The 18,910-nt window shown below is 34.7% G+C and overlaps 1 protein-coding gene across 1 annotated transcript in view; it reads right to left on the reverse strand.

Moving 5' to 3' along the window:
- The window catches only part of LOC5572214 (estradiol 17-beta-dehydrogenase 11), a 33,190-nt gene that overhangs the window by 230 nt on the left and 14,050 nt on the right, over nucleotides 1-18,910 (reverse strand). The window contains exon 4 of the mRNA XM_021849401.1: nucleotides 46-174. Within this exon, the coding sequence (XP_021705093.1) occupies nucleotides 46-174 (129 nt within the window). The remainder of the gene's footprint in view (nucleotides 1-45; nucleotides 175-18,910) is intronic.

An 18,910-nucleotide genomic window follows, 5' to 3' on the forward strand; every position in this document is an offset into this window, starting at 1 on the left:
GAGAAAATTATATTAATAAACCTGCATTACGTAAGTAAGACTTACTCTACAAACGCCACCCATCTAACGGCGAACCAATCCGGAGCGAATGCTTTGCGTTTGTTGATGCGAATCGATCGTACGATCGATTGGGCGGCTACCATCGGTTCGATGACGGGGAGTTTTGCAAAGTAGCTGAAATTGAGAAGTTAAAATTGGTAATAAGACGGGTACCGTAATTTCGTGTAAAATTGATCATTTTTCACGGTTTTTATAGTCTGTTTTCTAGAATGTTAACAATGCCAAACAACTAAATGCAAGAAAAAAAGTTCGAAGGTGAACCTCATCGACTCATGTACCGAAATTTTCTATCAAGTGTCATTTTATTGTTAACAAATACCTCTACAATTAGGGGGGTCCGTAGCCTCGAGGTTACGCTTTCGCTTCATAAGCGGAAGATCATGGATTCAATTCCCAGCCCCTCCAAAAAATAACCCGTCCAGCCACCAGAAGACGCTGCACGGAGGACCGTGCATAGTGGAGCACATCCATCCGTCAGTATCAGATGGTGACTGAGACAAACTGACCCACTTCGCAGGCAGCTAGCCTCAAAACGACTCAGGAACACGGCAAAACGAACCACCGCAAGAGCAATGGACTATGGCTTATGGAAATCGATTGGACCAACAGCAGAGCACTCTCCTACCTGTTCGGTGTGAGAGCAAAAAGAGCAGAAGAGAGTGAAAGCAGATGTAAATATAGATTAGTTAAAAATAGAACTGTATCGGTAAGGAAGATATAGATAAACTGATTCCGGCACAGTAGTGGCCACGAGCACGGAGTGCCTTTTTTTAAAAAAAAAAAAAAAAAAAAAAAAAAATACCTCTACAATAAAAAAAATCAGGGAAAATGAGGGTGAAATTGATCACTTGTCAATGCCATTATTGTTAGTTTTCAAAACAACTCTACATGATACATTTGAGCTCCCTGAATCCGAATATGCTTGTCAAATTCTTAACAATGCAATATCTATATAAATAACGAATAGTCAAATTTCAAGAATTACACGGAAAACGCCTAAATGTATGCAATTTCCTAAGGAATTCGATGATATCTAACAGAATTCAATTATTTCAACCATATGAGCTAATTGGTACGAGTTTTGGTGATGAAATCTGGTTTGGGGATATATCTGAAGCATCCTCACAAACTTTCAGGTTTATACCATGTTCAAATCCTTGCTTAGAAATAGAAGTTCATAGGTGTTTGTCAATACTGCAACATGCTTGGTTTTGAAATTTTACATTATTTTAGTACAGTGATACCTCGATATAACGTAACTCGATTTTTATTTTCGTTACGTTATATCGAAGCAAAATATTTTCTTTTCTAAATTTCGTTCAACATGCATTGTTTGATGAGAAAATGGATCTAAAATTGGTGTTATTGACCTAGCAGGCATTTTCACTCTCTCTTACATTTTTTGATATTTTTCCGTGTTTATTTTTTTTCTTCTTATTTTCATTTTTTTTTTATTTTTACGTCTCTATTGCAGTAATCCTTTAAAAAAATATAGTCCGGAAAAATCTTTGGAGGAATCCTTGAACACTCAGAATCCTTAAATGAAATTCATGAATGAAATCTTTCTGAAATCTCTAAAAATATTTTGTGGTGTAATTTATTTATTTATTATCAACAGACCTTATGGTAGTCCCAATGATAAAACTTAATCTAGGTTTACATAAATCGTTTAAACGTCGTGACAAATAATTGCTTTAAAGTAGCTCTAGAATAGTGGAAATCGAAAACGGATGCTACGCGGTTGAAAATATTCAGCAGACCGGTGATTCCACAATTTAAACTGAAGTTTGTGCGGCGGAACTGAATCCTAAAAAGTGAATTGTTTCGCAAATTTCGGATTCTCGCTTGAAACCGTAGATATCTATACGCGCCGACAATACATCAGAAATACACAGAGTACACGTAACGCTTCTTCGGCAGCTTAAAGTGTCCAATCCAATTAACTGGCAACGATCTTCGTAGGGTGGGAGTTCAAAACGGTTTTGCCACGGTAGATTCCGCAAAGCCCAACGAATAAATCTGCGTTGAACTCTTTCAATCCTATCAGATCCGTTCAGATAGCAAGGGTTCCAAACAGCTGATCCGTATTCTAGCACTGAACGGACTAGGGCATAATACAGGGATTTCAGGCAATACACGTCTCTAAATTCCTTCCCTATCCGAAAGATGAGTCCAAGATTCCTTGACGCCTTCTCAGTTGTGTAGGATACATGTTGCCTGAAAGTCATTTTGGAGTCCAGTATCACACCAAGATCTTTCATACAGCTTTCTCTGCTTAACCTTTCGCCAGACAAACTGTAATTGTAGAAAACTGGGTTCTGACTTCTAGAGAAGGAAACTACAGCGCATTTCTTAGCATTCAAAACCATTCTTTTCAGATCACACCAATTTGCAAATATGAGTAACTGCTTTTGTAAAAAAAACTCGCATCGTTTGGTTTGGCAATTTTCAAGAAAATTTTGAAGTCGTCTGCGTATGATAGGCGAGGTCCTTTCAAAAGCTTATTTACATCGTTCAGATAGAGGATGAATAAAAACGGTCCCAAATGGCTTCCTTGGGGAACTACAGACGATGCAGCAAAGCTGGATGTGAAATGGTGGAATGGAATGTGGAACTCGTGGAAAAACTCTTAAAATAAATCATATCATAATTTCTTGACAGAACTCTAGAACAAATTTCCTAAACGAGGAAGAGATTTCATGAAGAGAACATTAGAAAACTTCATTAAAAACAAGAACTATTCTTGAGGGATTTTCCATGAAAAGTTTCTGAACCAATACAGATGGTGAGAATATCGGCAGTATTCTAGAAGAACTTTGTTGTGGATCCGGGGAATTTGATAAGTTTTTGAACGAATTCCAGAATATATTTTTGAAATAAAAAAATCCATAGAAAAAAATCCTAGACGAATACTTTAAGAATTACTTAGAGAACCTACTAAAAAACTGAGATCTTTCCTAAGATATTCCTGATAGAATCAATGAAGAATTTCGTTCCACATAGAATCCTTGAAGAAACTCAAGTGGAACATAGAATGGTTCTTGCATAAAAATTTTAAAAAAATCTGCAGAAACTCAAAATGAATGTTTTCAGGTTTTTAGACGAAAACCTTTACGATTATTTGGAGTAACTTTAAAGCATTCTGAGAATATTATTGGATTGTCCTTCAAAAGGGCCGCTGGAAAAAATGATGAAAAATTGCTGGAATAATTTATGAAGCTCTAGACTCCGGATGAAAAAAGTATCGTAGGCGGAATGTTTTGAGAAATTCATAGTTAAATCCACTTTATATCTTGGAGAAATTATTTGGTGAAATTCTTGATTAAAATCAAAATGATCAAAATTCCATGGACATATTCTATATAAATTTCTGGAGGAATATTTGAACAATTTACTGGTGGAATTCAATGAGATTTTACTGATTTTTCGTTAAGTCATTACTGATTAAATGTCCCTAAAAACTCTTGGAGGGATCCCTGAACTCGCTTTAAAAAAACATCAGGTAGAATCCCTGGTATAACTTCTGAAGAAAAACTCAGAAGTATTTAAACATGAATATCAGTAGGCAAACTGGTGGAATTTTTGGGGATCCCTATCGGAATAATTAAAGCAAAATGTTTCAAGCTTGATACATGACTATTAGAAGGGTTTAAGATGAGTCCGTGGAGAAATTATTCGAGGAATCTCTGGAGACATTATCGGAATGATTCTAGTTAAAATCCGTGACAAAATTCCAGGAGAAACATCATTTTTTAAGAAATCATTTAAAGAATATCTGTAGGAACTTCTAAAGCACTAGCTAAATATTTCCTAACGCATTTTTAGAAAACAAAAAAAAAAAGAATATGTCAAATATACGTTAAATGGTTTGGCGATGGCAGCGTGGCCCATCAACACACAAGTCCAATCCGAGTTTGATTTAGTCTTTTTGAATGCAAAGTCTGAGATATGTAGCAGGCTTGATTCCAGTGGGAGCGTAAATGCAACAAAAATAAAGAAGAATGATGTATACAAACATACAACAATGACAAAATGTTGGTTTCCACATTGAGCTTATATCTCGATTTCGATGTATGACTGTATTCAGTGCTTGAATTACTCTTATTTAATATTGGTTGGTGTTTGAATCTTGGAGAATGTTTATTGTACTCTATAATTTATGTTTTAATGAAAATGGAAAAATATATGGGAGTCAAAAAACAAGTAACGTTATATCGAGGTAAAAGTTGCGTTATATCGAGTTACGTTATAAAGAGGTTACGTTATATCGAGGTTACGTTATATCGAGGTATTACTGTAATAAACATTCTTTAACGCAAAAAACTTCACAACACACAATGCGACAATAGTTACCACAAACAACGTTCACTTACTGCAGCTTACATTGATATTTATGCTCCATTACGCATAAATAATATCGTGTGATACGATGATCTTCACCCTTCTGATAAATCACACCCGATTTTACGGTACCAAGCTCAAGGGCACTATTTTGTTATACACTGAAAGGACGTAATAGATCGGGGTTACGTAATATTAATTCGCACAACAAGTTGCAAAATGATATTTTTTACAGCACGAGTCGTACATTTCCCAACTAACATTTAGTGCAGATGTAAACATTCTCGAAGCTTTCTTTATGCGGCTTTATGCTGAGTAAATGCGCTGTACATAGGAGCGAAAGCTTGTATGCGATCCTTTAGCCAACTGGTGAATCTAGTTCAATTTAAGCAGTGTTAACAGCTCTTATGCATAACGATCATTGCTTTATCTCGACTGTCATATGACAAATAGCTGCAATAACATCTTCGGAAGGCTTATTTTCAACCATTTTGCAATTGTTGAATAATTTTTATAGAACTATACTGTTTTATCAATTAAATATTATTTTCAAGCAGCTTCAGAGCTTCCTGAACTCAATTCATAAGTATCTAAATTTAATCTTCCCAGTGTTACACAATTGGAGTATCCGCCACCGCTTGGGATCGAACTCACGATCTCAGAATCCACAAGTCTTGATGCTGTCCTTGCTGCTACCACAGTAGCTGAAAGCAAAGAAAAAACACCGTTTTCTTCTACATCGATAACGGTTCACTTGATTTTTATAATGATGTTGAAAGATGATATATTTACGCTTATACCACTTCATCAGCCTATAAAAGTGTGTGAAACGTCAAACGCAATGTTTACATCCAACAAGCGCTTCTTATTATATTGCCTATTGCACTGTGACGTCATCAGAAAATCGCTTCCCTCCTTCGGGAAATCTAAAACAACGGTACCAGTACCTGTCAAAGTTGACAGGTACTGGCACCATTCTTTTCAAGTTTTGTTGAAGAGCGAAAGAGAAAGAATAATGGATGTTTAAGTGTGATTTTAAAATTACGTTGCTGCTGGTTTGAAAATGAGCTATAAATAGCTCCCTTATAGTTTGGAAATCAAAAAAAAGTTCGGGAACAGTACTCGCGACCTCTTGAGCGAACTCACGACACGCCCGAGCTCTCTCAACTGTCTTACCATCTTAGCTAGTAGTTGATGAAAGTTGAACATGTTCTGCCTAAAATGAATGTATCCCAGAATCGCTTCGATGGTTGGCGGATTCATCAATTGAAAGAGAAGTGAATAATGCGTAACTCGGCAAGCCTTGTTTGATAAATGTACAATTTTTGCTGTAAAAACTCTCAATCCCCCTACGTCTGACTTTTCCTTATAAATGAGCTTTGAAAAATCATAACTGTCAGTTATGGACCGATTTTTGATCTTTTGCTGTCAGAAGGTTGAACGACATTGATTGAGGCATTGTGTGAGGATTCCCTCCCCAAGCAGCACAGTTTTTTGCAACTCAAGAATAAAACTATCTCTTGAAACTCATCAGAGTTGTCAATTGTTGCAAATATGACTTACAATTGCACTGAATAGCAATGCAAAAAGCGCAAGAGGCGGAGCTGTTTGCAACATATTTAAGTGATATCGAAATTCCTTATTTGTTGCAAAATACTTAACAGAGGAAAAAGAAATGAAAACAAAAATATGAACGAGAATCGAACTTCCGATCTCAAGATCACCAATCTTCTCCTCTACTCACTACTCCACCAGCTCTTCGAACAATTGCTTCGCCAATGCACTATAAAAGCGACCAAATGGCCCATTAATCAAAGCTTGTTGGTTATAACTTGACTGCACGTTTCGGAATACAAGTTCATTACTGGCGAAGTTAGGCCACGCCTAATATAATCTAAACTTTTCGCAAAAACATCCGCGCAACTCATGAGAAACACCTTTCAAACAAACAAACTGTTGCTAGACCATGTTTCCATTGTTAGATGATACGTAAAGTGCAACTCAACCATATTGCAACTGGATTGAAACAAACAAACTTCTAGCTGTCATACACGAAGTTTATTGCAACTTTCTCGCAACTGGGATGAATCTTCTTGAGTTGTGTATTGGAACGAAAAGTTCCAAGTTGCGGATGCTTTAAATGAAAGTAATTTGAAACATAACATTAAAACCGGCATTTTGGGAGAAGTTTCAAGAGTTTGTTTGAAAAGTTGCTGAAAACATCTTGATAAATTTGACTTTATTGCTATTTGCAAGGGACATTTGCAGCAAATCTTGTCGTTTCAAAAATGTTGAGCGTCAGGAGGAGTGGAATGCATGTTCATTGGAACGGCAATTAAACTTTATGAGCCTTAATATTGATATGCAACCTAACTAGAACCAGGTAAGTTACAAATGCTTTTATTGATACGCGATTGAAACCATTTTTGAAAAGCATTTCTTTCGAAGATGTTTTGCGTGCTACTTGGGTCCTTCCCGTCCGTTATCCAATCAATGTATTCAAAGCTTACTTTAGCTGTTAGATATGGTTGACGTATCCTTCATCAGTCTAGAGTTACCCTGGCCACGTCCTATGGAAAACTCGAGAGTGTGATTCGTTGAATACCTACTTAAGATAGTTTTATTGATCTCTCAATCTTTATATTTCCATGCATGGCAAAAACGAAATAAAGACGTTGTATGAAGTCAAAATTTTGGTGAACATCACGGCCCGTGATTCACGGGATATAACTTATATATTTATTTAAATAAAATTTACATGACCTACGTTATTGAACTAAAAATAACTTATTGGAATCTGAAATGTGATTCTATTACGAACAGTTATGAACAATCCTAAAGTTCCTCACAATCTTAAAACGTGAACACTGTGAATGTACATGTAGGAGAAATGTATTTTCCTTATAAATATGTGATGTTTCATTCAGATTTGTAAAACATTTTGTAAACCAAAATTATTCTAACGTTGTGATGGATCCGTTTTTTATAACTGGAAATTGCAGAACGTGTTGATAAAAACTGAACATACAGTTTCCGTTAGATTTCAGCTCCTTTCGTTTTTCGTCACTGTTTGATTTTGGCCCTATTTTTTGTTCCAAAATTGTTCATTCCAGCTATCGATTGCAATTGATAGATTTCATAAAGATTTATTTTGATTGGACCCAGAATTTTTCAAATAATCGAGAGTCGGTTGTCTTTTTTGGGGTAACTTTGATAATGGGTATGTAAACACATAAACATCCACAACCACGTTACTTTTTCATATCATGGAAGTTGGCATTAAATTGAGGAATGTTGATAGAGAACGTAGAATCCATTTTATGCATTTACATACAGAATTCATAGAAAAAAATCAACTATTAAAGTGTTTTAAGTGAAAACAAACATGAAAAACATTGATTAGGTTAAAAAACATCAGTTCTTGACGTCTCATGCAAAAATAAGGTTTTGGCGGAAAAAAATGTATGGAAACTTTTTTTTTGCAATTCCGCATTATATGAGCCTACTTTTTATGAATAGTATGGATAGCATAACGGCCTACTTTTCCTTGCAAAACAAACAGTGCTGAAAAGTGCTACTTTTCAGCACTCAAAACGGTGCTGAAAAGTAGCACTTTTCAGTACTATTTTGGTGGCAGTAAATTGTGGTTCTTCATATGCAATTCATCGAATTACTATGCGCTTCTCAATTACTTTGTCTACAAGACTACGATTTTATATCCATTGGGTGATCCGTATCCGTTGGTGAGCCATACCGACACGGAATCGGTTCGTCCAGTGAACGTAGAGGCGGTTGGTGAGCCAGATCAAAACTGACCGGAACTTAGTGTTCCCAAACGGTTTGGGTAGGAAGTTTGACGCAAGGTAAATAACTGTACCTACAAAACAAAAGAAAACTGCAAGCGGCGTTTTACCTGGTCCGTTCACGAATTAACAATCAAGATCCATTTGAGTTTGAGTGAAGTGAAAAAAAATGTGACATTCATGTTTATGATCATAGATAATACTGCATCACCGCCTACCTGATTGAAAATACCGAGTCGCTGCTACGCATGGCTGTCCATGTGGATTCTCTTTTAAATTTTGATTGTGCTCCAAGAAATAATCCAACTGAAACGACATGTTTCGTAATTGCAAAAAGTGTTGTATGCAACTCGTTGCAAAACTCAATTTTTTCAGCACTCGTCGTATTTATCCAACTCGGCAAGCCTCGTCGGATAAATGTACGACTCGTGCTGAAAAAATCATCATTTTGCAACTTGTTGCATAAATAACTATTTACAGGATCGGGTGTACAACGGGGCGGTGAAAGTAGCGGATAGGTAGCGAAAGTTGAAAATCTTACTTACGCCGTTTTGTAAATCCGGAAATTGAACGTTCTAAAAGTTGAAATTTGAGTTGGTTTAAAGCGGAACGTGTAGAATTTCGTCTGCGAACCACGTAGGATCGATAAAGTAAGTTTGTCTACTTTTCTGACTTGAGACTGTTTGAAAAAGTTTTCGAGATTTATTCAATTAATCGATTGAAATACATGAGTCCAATATGAAGCAATGCAACTGGACTCATAAGAGATTTTTCAAAGTTTCTAGAGATTCATTCGAGAGTTCAAAAAAAAAGTTCCTCAATTCAACCACTGATTTTTGCCTTTGTCTGCATCGCTAGAGAAGAGTTTAATAAAAAATCAGATTTTTCTACATGGATCAATTAGATAATATACCGTGCTTTCATTTGAAGTACAAATGTCTCAGATCGGACTATTATTGTGAACGCGGCAACCATTTATGTCAAAAACACTACATGGATTTTTTTTTGTGCAGTTAAAAGCTGCATTTTACATGGCTTTTTTAGAGTGCAGTATCAATTGACAGCTCACTGCTACCCGTAAACACTCATGTTCGAAAGTAGTACGTACCTAGGGGGTGCGAACTGAATATCAACACGCCAGGCTGCTGTCAAGCTAAATTTTTCATAAAAATTTTTCGAGTATGCCTACACTGAGAACAGCGTTTCGGTTGAAAAATACTATATCAGAGGGTTAAATTAAATACACAACGCCACTTGATATGTGCAGAGTAAATTCGCATTTATTCAGAATATTTTGTGCATTCAATTTTACCATGGCACCATTTGTATAGTAAAAATTACTATATCATGATAAAAAAGTTGCAGCAGACCAGAATCGAACCGAGGGTCTGGCGATTGCCAAACGCGATCGCTAGCCGCTCGGCTATCGATGCGGTTGGATTGAGAGGGAACAAAACGCAAATAAAAAGCGTTCATGATAGCTCAATCGTGGTTGGAATAGTAAATTTAAAAACACGTTCATGGTTCTCATTACTGCAACGCTTGTTTCAGTGTAGTAGTGTGCGGTCATTACTTAGTCACGCTAAAAAATGTTATGCATTTCATGTGACAAAAGAACATCCAACTTTTGAAAAAACGTTATACTTGGTTTTATTTATGCATAAGTTTATCAAAAGTGTGGTAAAATATATTTCTTACTAATGTACGGTCAGAAACTATCTGATTCAGCCGATTTATTGGACTTATTACCAGCATCAATTTGCAGTACTTTTGCGTTTATTATGTTAAGTGTGTTAATTATGAAAATGTTTCCTGCGAGACAAGAAAACAAGCACTGGTGGAAAAATTGTGTACAAATTGAAAGACCAAAATGTTCGAGTTAGCACCCCTCAGGTACCGTAATCCGGGGTAACATTGATCAGTTTTTAGGATATTTCTTAAATATTTCATCCAAAAAATTTAAATGTTGTAAGTTTTATATTTTTAAAACAAGTACTGCCACCCATAGCTCGTGACTATATACTGTATTTTGCTTTTTGAAAGATCGGTAATATTGAAAATGTCGTTACTTACATAAATCATGGCCCCTGAAGCCGAATATGGTGTCCAAACGCTTACATCTCATTTACTTTTTGAATTATTTTAAAATTAAAAACACCTCGAACAGCGGAATACACCTAAAGGTAGGCAATTTCCTAAGGGAATTCTACATTCTTAACAGTAATTCGTTAATGTTGCCTAATTGAACATACTTATAAAAGTTTTGACAGCGGAATCGTTTTTGGCGATGCCATTTTTAGTAAGAACAGCATTTTCCTTGCTCATATCGTTTGCTGAACTTATGTGAGACATGAATCTTCGGTAGTGTCATCCTTACGCATTGAAATCATTGTTTCGAAAAGTTTACGAATTTACGCATAAGGTAAGCGCAATTTTTACAAAAATCTTCACTTTCATTAGCTCATGAATATGAGAAAGAGAAGCACCATTCATGATTGGGAAATGTTCCATCAATAACTGATGATACGAACTTTTTACGAGATGAGTCATTCCGATCAATGTTACCCCGCTGATCAATGATACCCCGGAATACGGTACGTACTACATGTTAGAAAAGTGTTTTATTCATACCAAAAGTGTAGTATACTCTGTGGATTTTGTTTTTGTTTGGAGTAAAGCAAAGCGCGTTTTTATTCATACCAACCAAAGGATATTATTGGCAGACACACCTAAAAGTTTCATCCATATTCCATCAAAAGGTAATGCAAGAATTACTGCATAACCATCTGAAGTCATTTTCATGCACATATTTGGAGCATCAAAATAAACTGAAATGTCAACGACAAGTCGCTTATGTTTCAATCGACTGCACTTTAAATTTACACGCTCATGTAACATTCAAGCATCTTCAGTTGAAAATTGATCGTGATGCTGTAACAATAGATGATTTACTTTTACTATCTTCTTCTGTTTACGCTACATTTCAATTTGAATATTTTTATCTGTGTAGATATAAGGTTTCTGATATCAATAGAGCCTATATTACGTAATATTAGCTCTAGTCTGAACGTAGCATAAATTTGCTCAGAATTAAATCTGATCAAATTTAGTCTGTTTGGAATTACAATAATCACCCGATTTTATCTACCCCCGATTTTAGCACCCTTCTTGACCCGATTTTGTCTACCCCCGATTTCAGCATCCTTTTTTGCCCGATTTTGTCAGCCTAAAATTTATTTTAATCAGACTAAACACGTCTATACTGGCAATATTGGGTTCATAAAGTCAATTATGACATTGGCCACGTTTATACAAGCATCTAATGACCGAAATTTTGAAATTTTAAGTTCATAATAATTATCCAAGAAACTGATCAATGCTACCTTGGGTTAAGGTACATAGTAAATGGAAGTAAAAAAATGTTTCTTATTAACAAAATCATAAAACTCAAAGACTTGAAAAAAGTCGAATTTTTTTCCCTATTTTAGATCTGTTCCGATTTTGTCAACCCTAATTGCACCATGAGTCTGACAAAATCGGGACATTACTGTATTCAAAAGAGATTGTCTAATCTTTTTAGAATAACAAACGAATTCTGCAACCTATGCTGTAATATTGAAATCCATAATTGATAGTATATACTATAAATGTATCAATATAAATTCGATTTGAATTCGATGGAATTCTTTGTCTTTCTTCACTACCGAATTCTCAGTAAGTGTACAAAATTTCTACTTTCTCTAAACTAAAAATGACGAGTTTTTTTTCTATACAGAAACTATAATTTTCCATATTTTGAGTCGTTGAAATTTCTTAAACTTTCTCTTTCTGTGAATAAAGTGCCTTCCAGATTTTGGAAACACACGTTTTTGGCAACAATTTCTTCCCATTACAATACATCAACAAATATTTTCAATTGATTATTAGGTACTGAAATCTAAAATTTTGAGATAATACAGAGTGAAAATAAATCATATGACAAAAAAAAATCAAATAAACATAATGAGAAGTTCAGATCAGATATGTTGTTGTTGTGGTTGTAAGATTTTTTTAGCACATCTATGAGAATGTGTTGACTGGTCTGGAATGTCAGATTTCGTGAAAATTCATTAGCCATCCATAGAGACTACACTTTTTTATATTAAACTTTTGAAGGGATTATTAGAGTATGTTTAAAACTACAAATGAACTTTAACACTTCACTTTTTGCAAAAAAAAAACAAAAAAAAAAGTGAAAAAGTGTTAAAGTTTATTTGTAGTTTCATCCATAGAGGGGTTTTTTTGTTATTTCTGGAGGCATTTCAGTAGGAGTTGTTGGAAGAAACATAGAGAAACATTTAGAAATTTTATGAATAACTCTAGATGACAATTTAGGCAGAATCTAAAGCATAGTTTCCCAAACTGTGGGTAGCGACCCCCTGGGGGTCTTGAGCTGATTTCTGGCGGGCCGCGAAAAAAGACTAATTTTCATACGTTTTGAAGCTTTTTGATTGCCTCCTTGAATTATCATGACAACTGGTACCGGGTCATTTGGCCGAATGACATTTGGCCGAATGCCGTTTGGCCGAAATGAACTACAGTTAGCATGGATTTCAAATAAATTTTAAAGTACTTATTCTGCTTATTCTTAAAGAATGATAAATCATCATTGATATACAAATAATTAGCTTTAGTGTTAGTTGAAGAAACAAAAAACGCTTAAAAAAGGCTCTAAATGTATGCAATCATTCACTTCTCTGCTGAGGGATTCCACGGAGGCATGCAAGTCGATTCTGATCGACCATTTCAAAAATATCTGAAACTTTGCACAGTTTTTCAGTTCCATCTAAATCGTCATTTTCCGATATCAAATCTTCAAGTTGAGTCACGACTAACTTTTCAAAAGGATGTATGTGAAAATGGTTCAAAAATATTCAAAAAGCTGCACAGCAAAAACGGTTCGTTCGATTGTTAGACAACTAAAGAAACAAAGTTAGACAACTAAATAAAGATTCCAAAAAAAAATACACACAGTAAAAAAAAATATTTTTTTTTGCATTAAAAAACATAATTTTTGACACAAAAACTCAAATATCTCAAAACCCTATTGGAATACCAACGTAATTTTTTGAGGGAAAACGGTCCATAAAAATTTGGTGATGGTAAGCCAATAAACAAAAAAGTTATGACATTTCAAATATTTCACAAATTTGACACTTAGTGAAAATTTTTTTTTTCATTGTAAATTTTTTTAGGACCGCAGTTTGTTGCTGAATTTTTTGTTAAGGGTACCACATGAGGTTAACAAGTTGTTTTCATGATATTTTATTTAATTATTCATAACTATTATAGCATCTATTAGAAAGTTAGACGCGATCCAGTGTTGTGATCTAAAGTCTTGATAGTGTCATATTTTTTTATTGTACGTTACTGAAGAAAAATTCTCTCAATAGTGTTGAAACCTTTTGATAAAAGAAACCTATAAGAAATCTAATATTGAAGACAAAAGCTACAAAAAAAGTTTTCTATACAGGTATACGACTAGTTTACCTGCAAAAAGTTTACCTCGTAGAGAACAAGGCGGGTCTATACCCAGGTGATCTAGTATACGTAAAGCAGGTCGGTTTTCTCGGCGCTGGTTTTCTCCACAAAGTTAAAATCTGATTACACCTGGATATAGACCCGCCTTGGTAGAGAATAGACTTTGTTAATCATATTTGAGAGAAAGCGAGTAACTTCAACAACATCAAAAACATGATAGGTACATACCATGAACATACTCACGAAAAAGCTAAAAATATACTACCACTATGGTTATAAAAGATTTAATTGTAAAATTTTTCTTCAGTCAAGCAAACGACACCAAACTAGTCAGTAAAAACTTAAAAGTGATTTTGTTTATTAAAATCTAACGAGCAACATGAGTAGTCGCTTTCTCAACTGTTGCAGGCCGTTTGCAGAAAAAAAGTGTTCGAAAGAGCTACGAAATCTCACCGAAAGCACCATAGATAAACTGAAAGCGGCTGGTTATGCTCCAATGTCTACATTGAATACAAATTTACGCATTTGTACGTCCTGCCGTTTAAACGTTGACAAACGGGCAATCTGTACATCATCGGTGGATCAGGTTGCAGGAAGTTCGAAAACAACAACAACTGAGGAATTACTAGATGCACCGACAACAACTGAGGAGTTACCAGAAGTACCAAGTGCAGATAGTCTTGCCACGGTACCATCAGCGACATCTGTTTCAACAAATCAATCAGAAGATGAGTGCATCCAGAAGGTCAACATCGAACGCTTCAACGAAGGGATAGCTGGAATAAAAGTGACTCCGATTAAATAGACGAAGATGGGTTACGTCAATTATCCCGAGAAAAAATACCGTGAAATCAACGAAGCTGTACAAAGAAACCTCTTCAAATTAGGACCTGAGGATGTGGAAAATACAGACTACGATGAGGTAATTATGAATATGAAGGAAAGGTTCTCGAATCTAGCCACGACAAGGAAAGAAAAAATATTGATTTTGTCGATGCTGCCAAGCTCGTGGTCTATTCAAGACGCCATTGATGAGTTCAAAACCAATAGAAATACAGCAAAAGAGGCAAAACAATTCAAAAATAACTGTCTTGCAACCAAAAATGCTAGGTCGAGTACTTCATTAACAGATGAGACAAAAGAAAAAATAATTCAATATTTTGAAGACGATGAAGTAAGTAGAGCTATGCCTGGCCAAAAAGATTATGTATCTGTAAAAAAGATGGAAAGCGTCAAGCAATCCAAAAACGATTAATGATGACTACTTTGAAAGAAGCGTATACACGCTTCAAGGAAATTAACGAAAATGTTAAGGTAGGTTTTTCCTCATTTGCAAGCCTTCGTCCAAGGCAATGCAAGCTTCTATCCAATTCAGGAACACATAATGTTTGTGTGTGCACAACACACGAAAATATTAACCTATTCTTACATAGTTTGAAAGAATCTATGACAAAAGGTCGAAAGACAAAAGGTCGAAAGGACAGAAGGTCGAAAGACAAAAGGTCGAAAGGACAAAAGGTCGAAGAACAAAAGAGAAGGGACAAAAGGTCGAAAATATTTTTTCAAAGAAGGAAAAATTTCCCACCATGCAAATCACTTTCGACCTTCTGTCCTTTCGACGTTTTGTCTTTCGACCTTTTGTCCTTTCGACGTTTTGTCTTTCGACCTTTTGTCCATAAACCAGTTTGAAAAGAATCAATTTATCAAAGGATATTAATATGTTAACTGGTAGTCTTTTGTGTGAAAATACAACATCAAATTGCTATCTACGATCTTGTTCGGATTGTCCAGATTCTTCATCATTGGAAAATACTTTATTCGCTGAGTTTTAAGAAAATTATATTGATCAGTTATCATTTGAGCAATGGGTGACCACGGATAGGTGTGACCTAGAAACTATTGTAAAACCTGTAGATGAGTTTGTGTCATTTTTTTGCTTGAAATTAGAAAGTTTAATTCCTCACGACTTTATTAAAACAGAGCAATCCCGCTTTTTAAAAAATACGAAAAATACATTACAAGATGGTGAATTTTTAGTTTCTGAAAACTATAGCTTTGTATTGCAAGATGAAGTGCAGTCCCATCACTGGAACGTACAACAAGCTACAATTCATCCATTCGTTATTTATTTCAATGGAAGTACGCAAATTGAACATTTTAGTTTTATTGTAATTTCCGAAGATTTAAGACACGATTCAGTATCTGTAAATTTGTTCATTGCCAAAATTTTTACATTTTTACTTTTTACGCGTTGATAAGGATAAAGAAATCAGAAAGATATATTTCATGTCTGATGGAGCAGCATCGCAGTACAAAAACCGTAAGAATTTTTCGAGCCTATGTCTATTTAAATCAAAGTACGGAATTGATGCAGAATGGCATTTCTTTGCTACGTCACATGGCAAAGGTCCTTGTGATGCTATTGGAGGAACCATAAAGCGCATGGCCACAAGAGCAAGTTTAGCCAAAGAACGTGAGCATCCAATTAAAACTGCTAAAGAACTATTTGATTGGGCGAATCGCAGAAAAGAAGAAGATTTAACAAAATTATCATTTTGTTTTACTACTACTGAAGAGTACGAATTAACGGCATCAGAGCTCAGCGAGCAATATAATAACGCGAAAACGATCCAAGGAACCCAAAAATTTCACTGTTTCATTCCATTGTCAGAAAATAAAATTAAAGCAAAACTATACTCGAACTGTACTGATAATGATGCAAAAGTGTTCGATATTGTAAAAAAAATGAATAACAATAAATAAATAAATAAGTATTAATAAAATGTTTTCATGATCTCATAACGCATACCCAAATCCAAAACTTTTAAAGTTTATACATAACATTTAGAAACTCATCGATCATACTCTAAAAAAAAATATCCTGGTAAAATAAAAATTATTTTCGTGTAATCTGTTAATTCATTTTAATTTATTCATATATACATATACATATAATATTTATACATATACATAATATTTATACATATAATATACATAATACAAATGAGTACATGAAAACGACTTGTTTAATTCACGTAAGGCCCTTAACAATAAAAACAGCAACAAACTGCGGTTCCCGTAATAATTTACACCGAAAAAAAAAATTTTTCTACTAAATGTGAAAATTGTGACATGTTTGAAATGTCATAACTTTTTTGTTTATTGGTTTACCATCACCAAATTTTTATGGTAGATAGCTAATATAATGGACCGTTTTCCCTCAAAAAATTACGTTGGTATTCCGATAGGGTTTTGAGATATTTGAGTTTTTGTGTCAAAAATTATGTTTTTTAATGCAAAAAAAATTTTTTTTTACTGTGTGTATTTTTTTTGGAATCTTTATTTAGTTGTCTAACTTTGTTTCTTTAGTTGTCTAACAATCGAACAAACCGTTTTTGCTGTGCAGCTTTTTGAATATTTTTGAACCATTTTTACATACACCCTTTTGAAAAGTTAGTCGTGACTCAACTTGAAGATTTGATATCGGAAAATGACGATTTAGATGGAACTGGAAAACTGTGCAAAGTTTCAGCTCAATAGAAAAAAATGAATTAAAATATTTACCATATTTTGGTGCTGTTGCTTGGAATCTCTCTATTATGCTTGGAGTCCAATTCGTCCCCTTGATGCTACTACTAGATAACTCGAAATTTGATATTTTTGACTTCAATATGTCAAAAAATATTTCTTAATTAGATCTTTAAAATATCCACGGCTTATTAGCGTGTGATTCAAAATACAGAAGTTAAAGTTCATTTTACAATCATATTCTCTGCGATTAACCATCTCTTGTAAAACGGCCATATTTTCAATGTTGCACATCACAAAATTTTGATTTTCGAGTTATCTAGTTGTAGCATTAAGGGGACGAATTGTTTCTGGGGTAATCTACGAATCCCTTTGAGTACAGGACTTTGGATCACTAATTATAACGTTTTTCTTCTTTCTGGCGTAACGTTAGAACTGGGACAGAGTCTCCTTCTCAGCTTAGTATTCATATTATTCATGGATAAATTATTGGATGAATATCTGCAAGTATCCCTGAAGAGATTGTCCAAGCGCAGCGGTTTTCAACGTTTTAAGAGATTCGGCCTTATTGAAGAACTTCAAACATCACGCACGCCCCCAAAAATTTATGTTCCCAAAATCAATGTTTATGGAAAGATCTCATGATTAATCAACATAAATCTTTGGCAAACATACCTGAATGTTGCTATGATTCTCTGAAGTCCAACAAGTCTACTAATAATCTAGTCAGGAGCTGATAAGTTACTCCAATTAATTAAAATCCAATAAAACATATAGCATATCACGCAGTTGGGAAAGTACCAGCTCAATCAACAATTTGTCAAATATATTCAACTAGAAGGTGATGTGATTTTTTTTTCGCGAATCGTCACAAAAGTTTTTCGCAATGCCAAGAATTCTTACAAAGATACACTACTCACCATAAGTATGGAATCGTTGCAATACTGAGTATTGCAGCACTTTTAAGTTTAGCATCACCCAAAATCCAGTGATAAAAGTTTTTTCAACAAAAATAAAAAATCGCAGGGGCTCAAAGGCGTATTTTTTAAGATGACCTCAAAAATACATTGATCTAGCACTTCAAAATCACGAGATAATATTCATTTTAGGTGATGCTAAACTTTTCAAGGTGCGGCAATATTCAGTATGAGTGTTGTAATACGCGATTCCATACTTAATGGTGGGTAGTGTACGTTAGGAAATCATCACCGTTGAAAGCTGCTTCTATATAGTAGGAAAAATGCTATAGATATTTCATGAGCCAACTAACGGACGTCAGAAACAATGTTTAAAATTTTGCAAAGAACTCTTGAAAATCATTTGTAGGTCAAGGATCTTCGCATAACATTTTCAAGTATGGCTGCTTCAGATATAAGTTGAAAATTGCATTAAAATCGTGCTGATCGATTAAAAAAGAAAAAATCAAATTTCTCATCAACAGTACATAAGGGAACACCCAAGCAATAATTAAGGGAGTTGGCAAAATTTGTCTAATTAATATTCAAAAATTTCCAAGGAACTTCGATTCATTTACTTTACAAGTTTGCATTAAGAAAATAATCAAGCCAGGTTGATGAGGTTAAATAAGACTTTCTATCTCTAATTGACGGAACGGCAATGCAAGCATTTCATTAGCGCGGAATCCCATTATCGGCAAT

Source organism: Aedes aegypti, chromosome 3 (assembly GCF_002204515.2).
Source record: "Aedes aegypti strain LVP_AGWG chromosome 3, AaegL5.0 Primary Assembly, whole genome shotgun sequence".
Classification (NCBI taxonomy): Eukaryota; Metazoa; Arthropoda; class Insecta; order Diptera; family Culicidae; genus Aedes; species Aedes aegypti.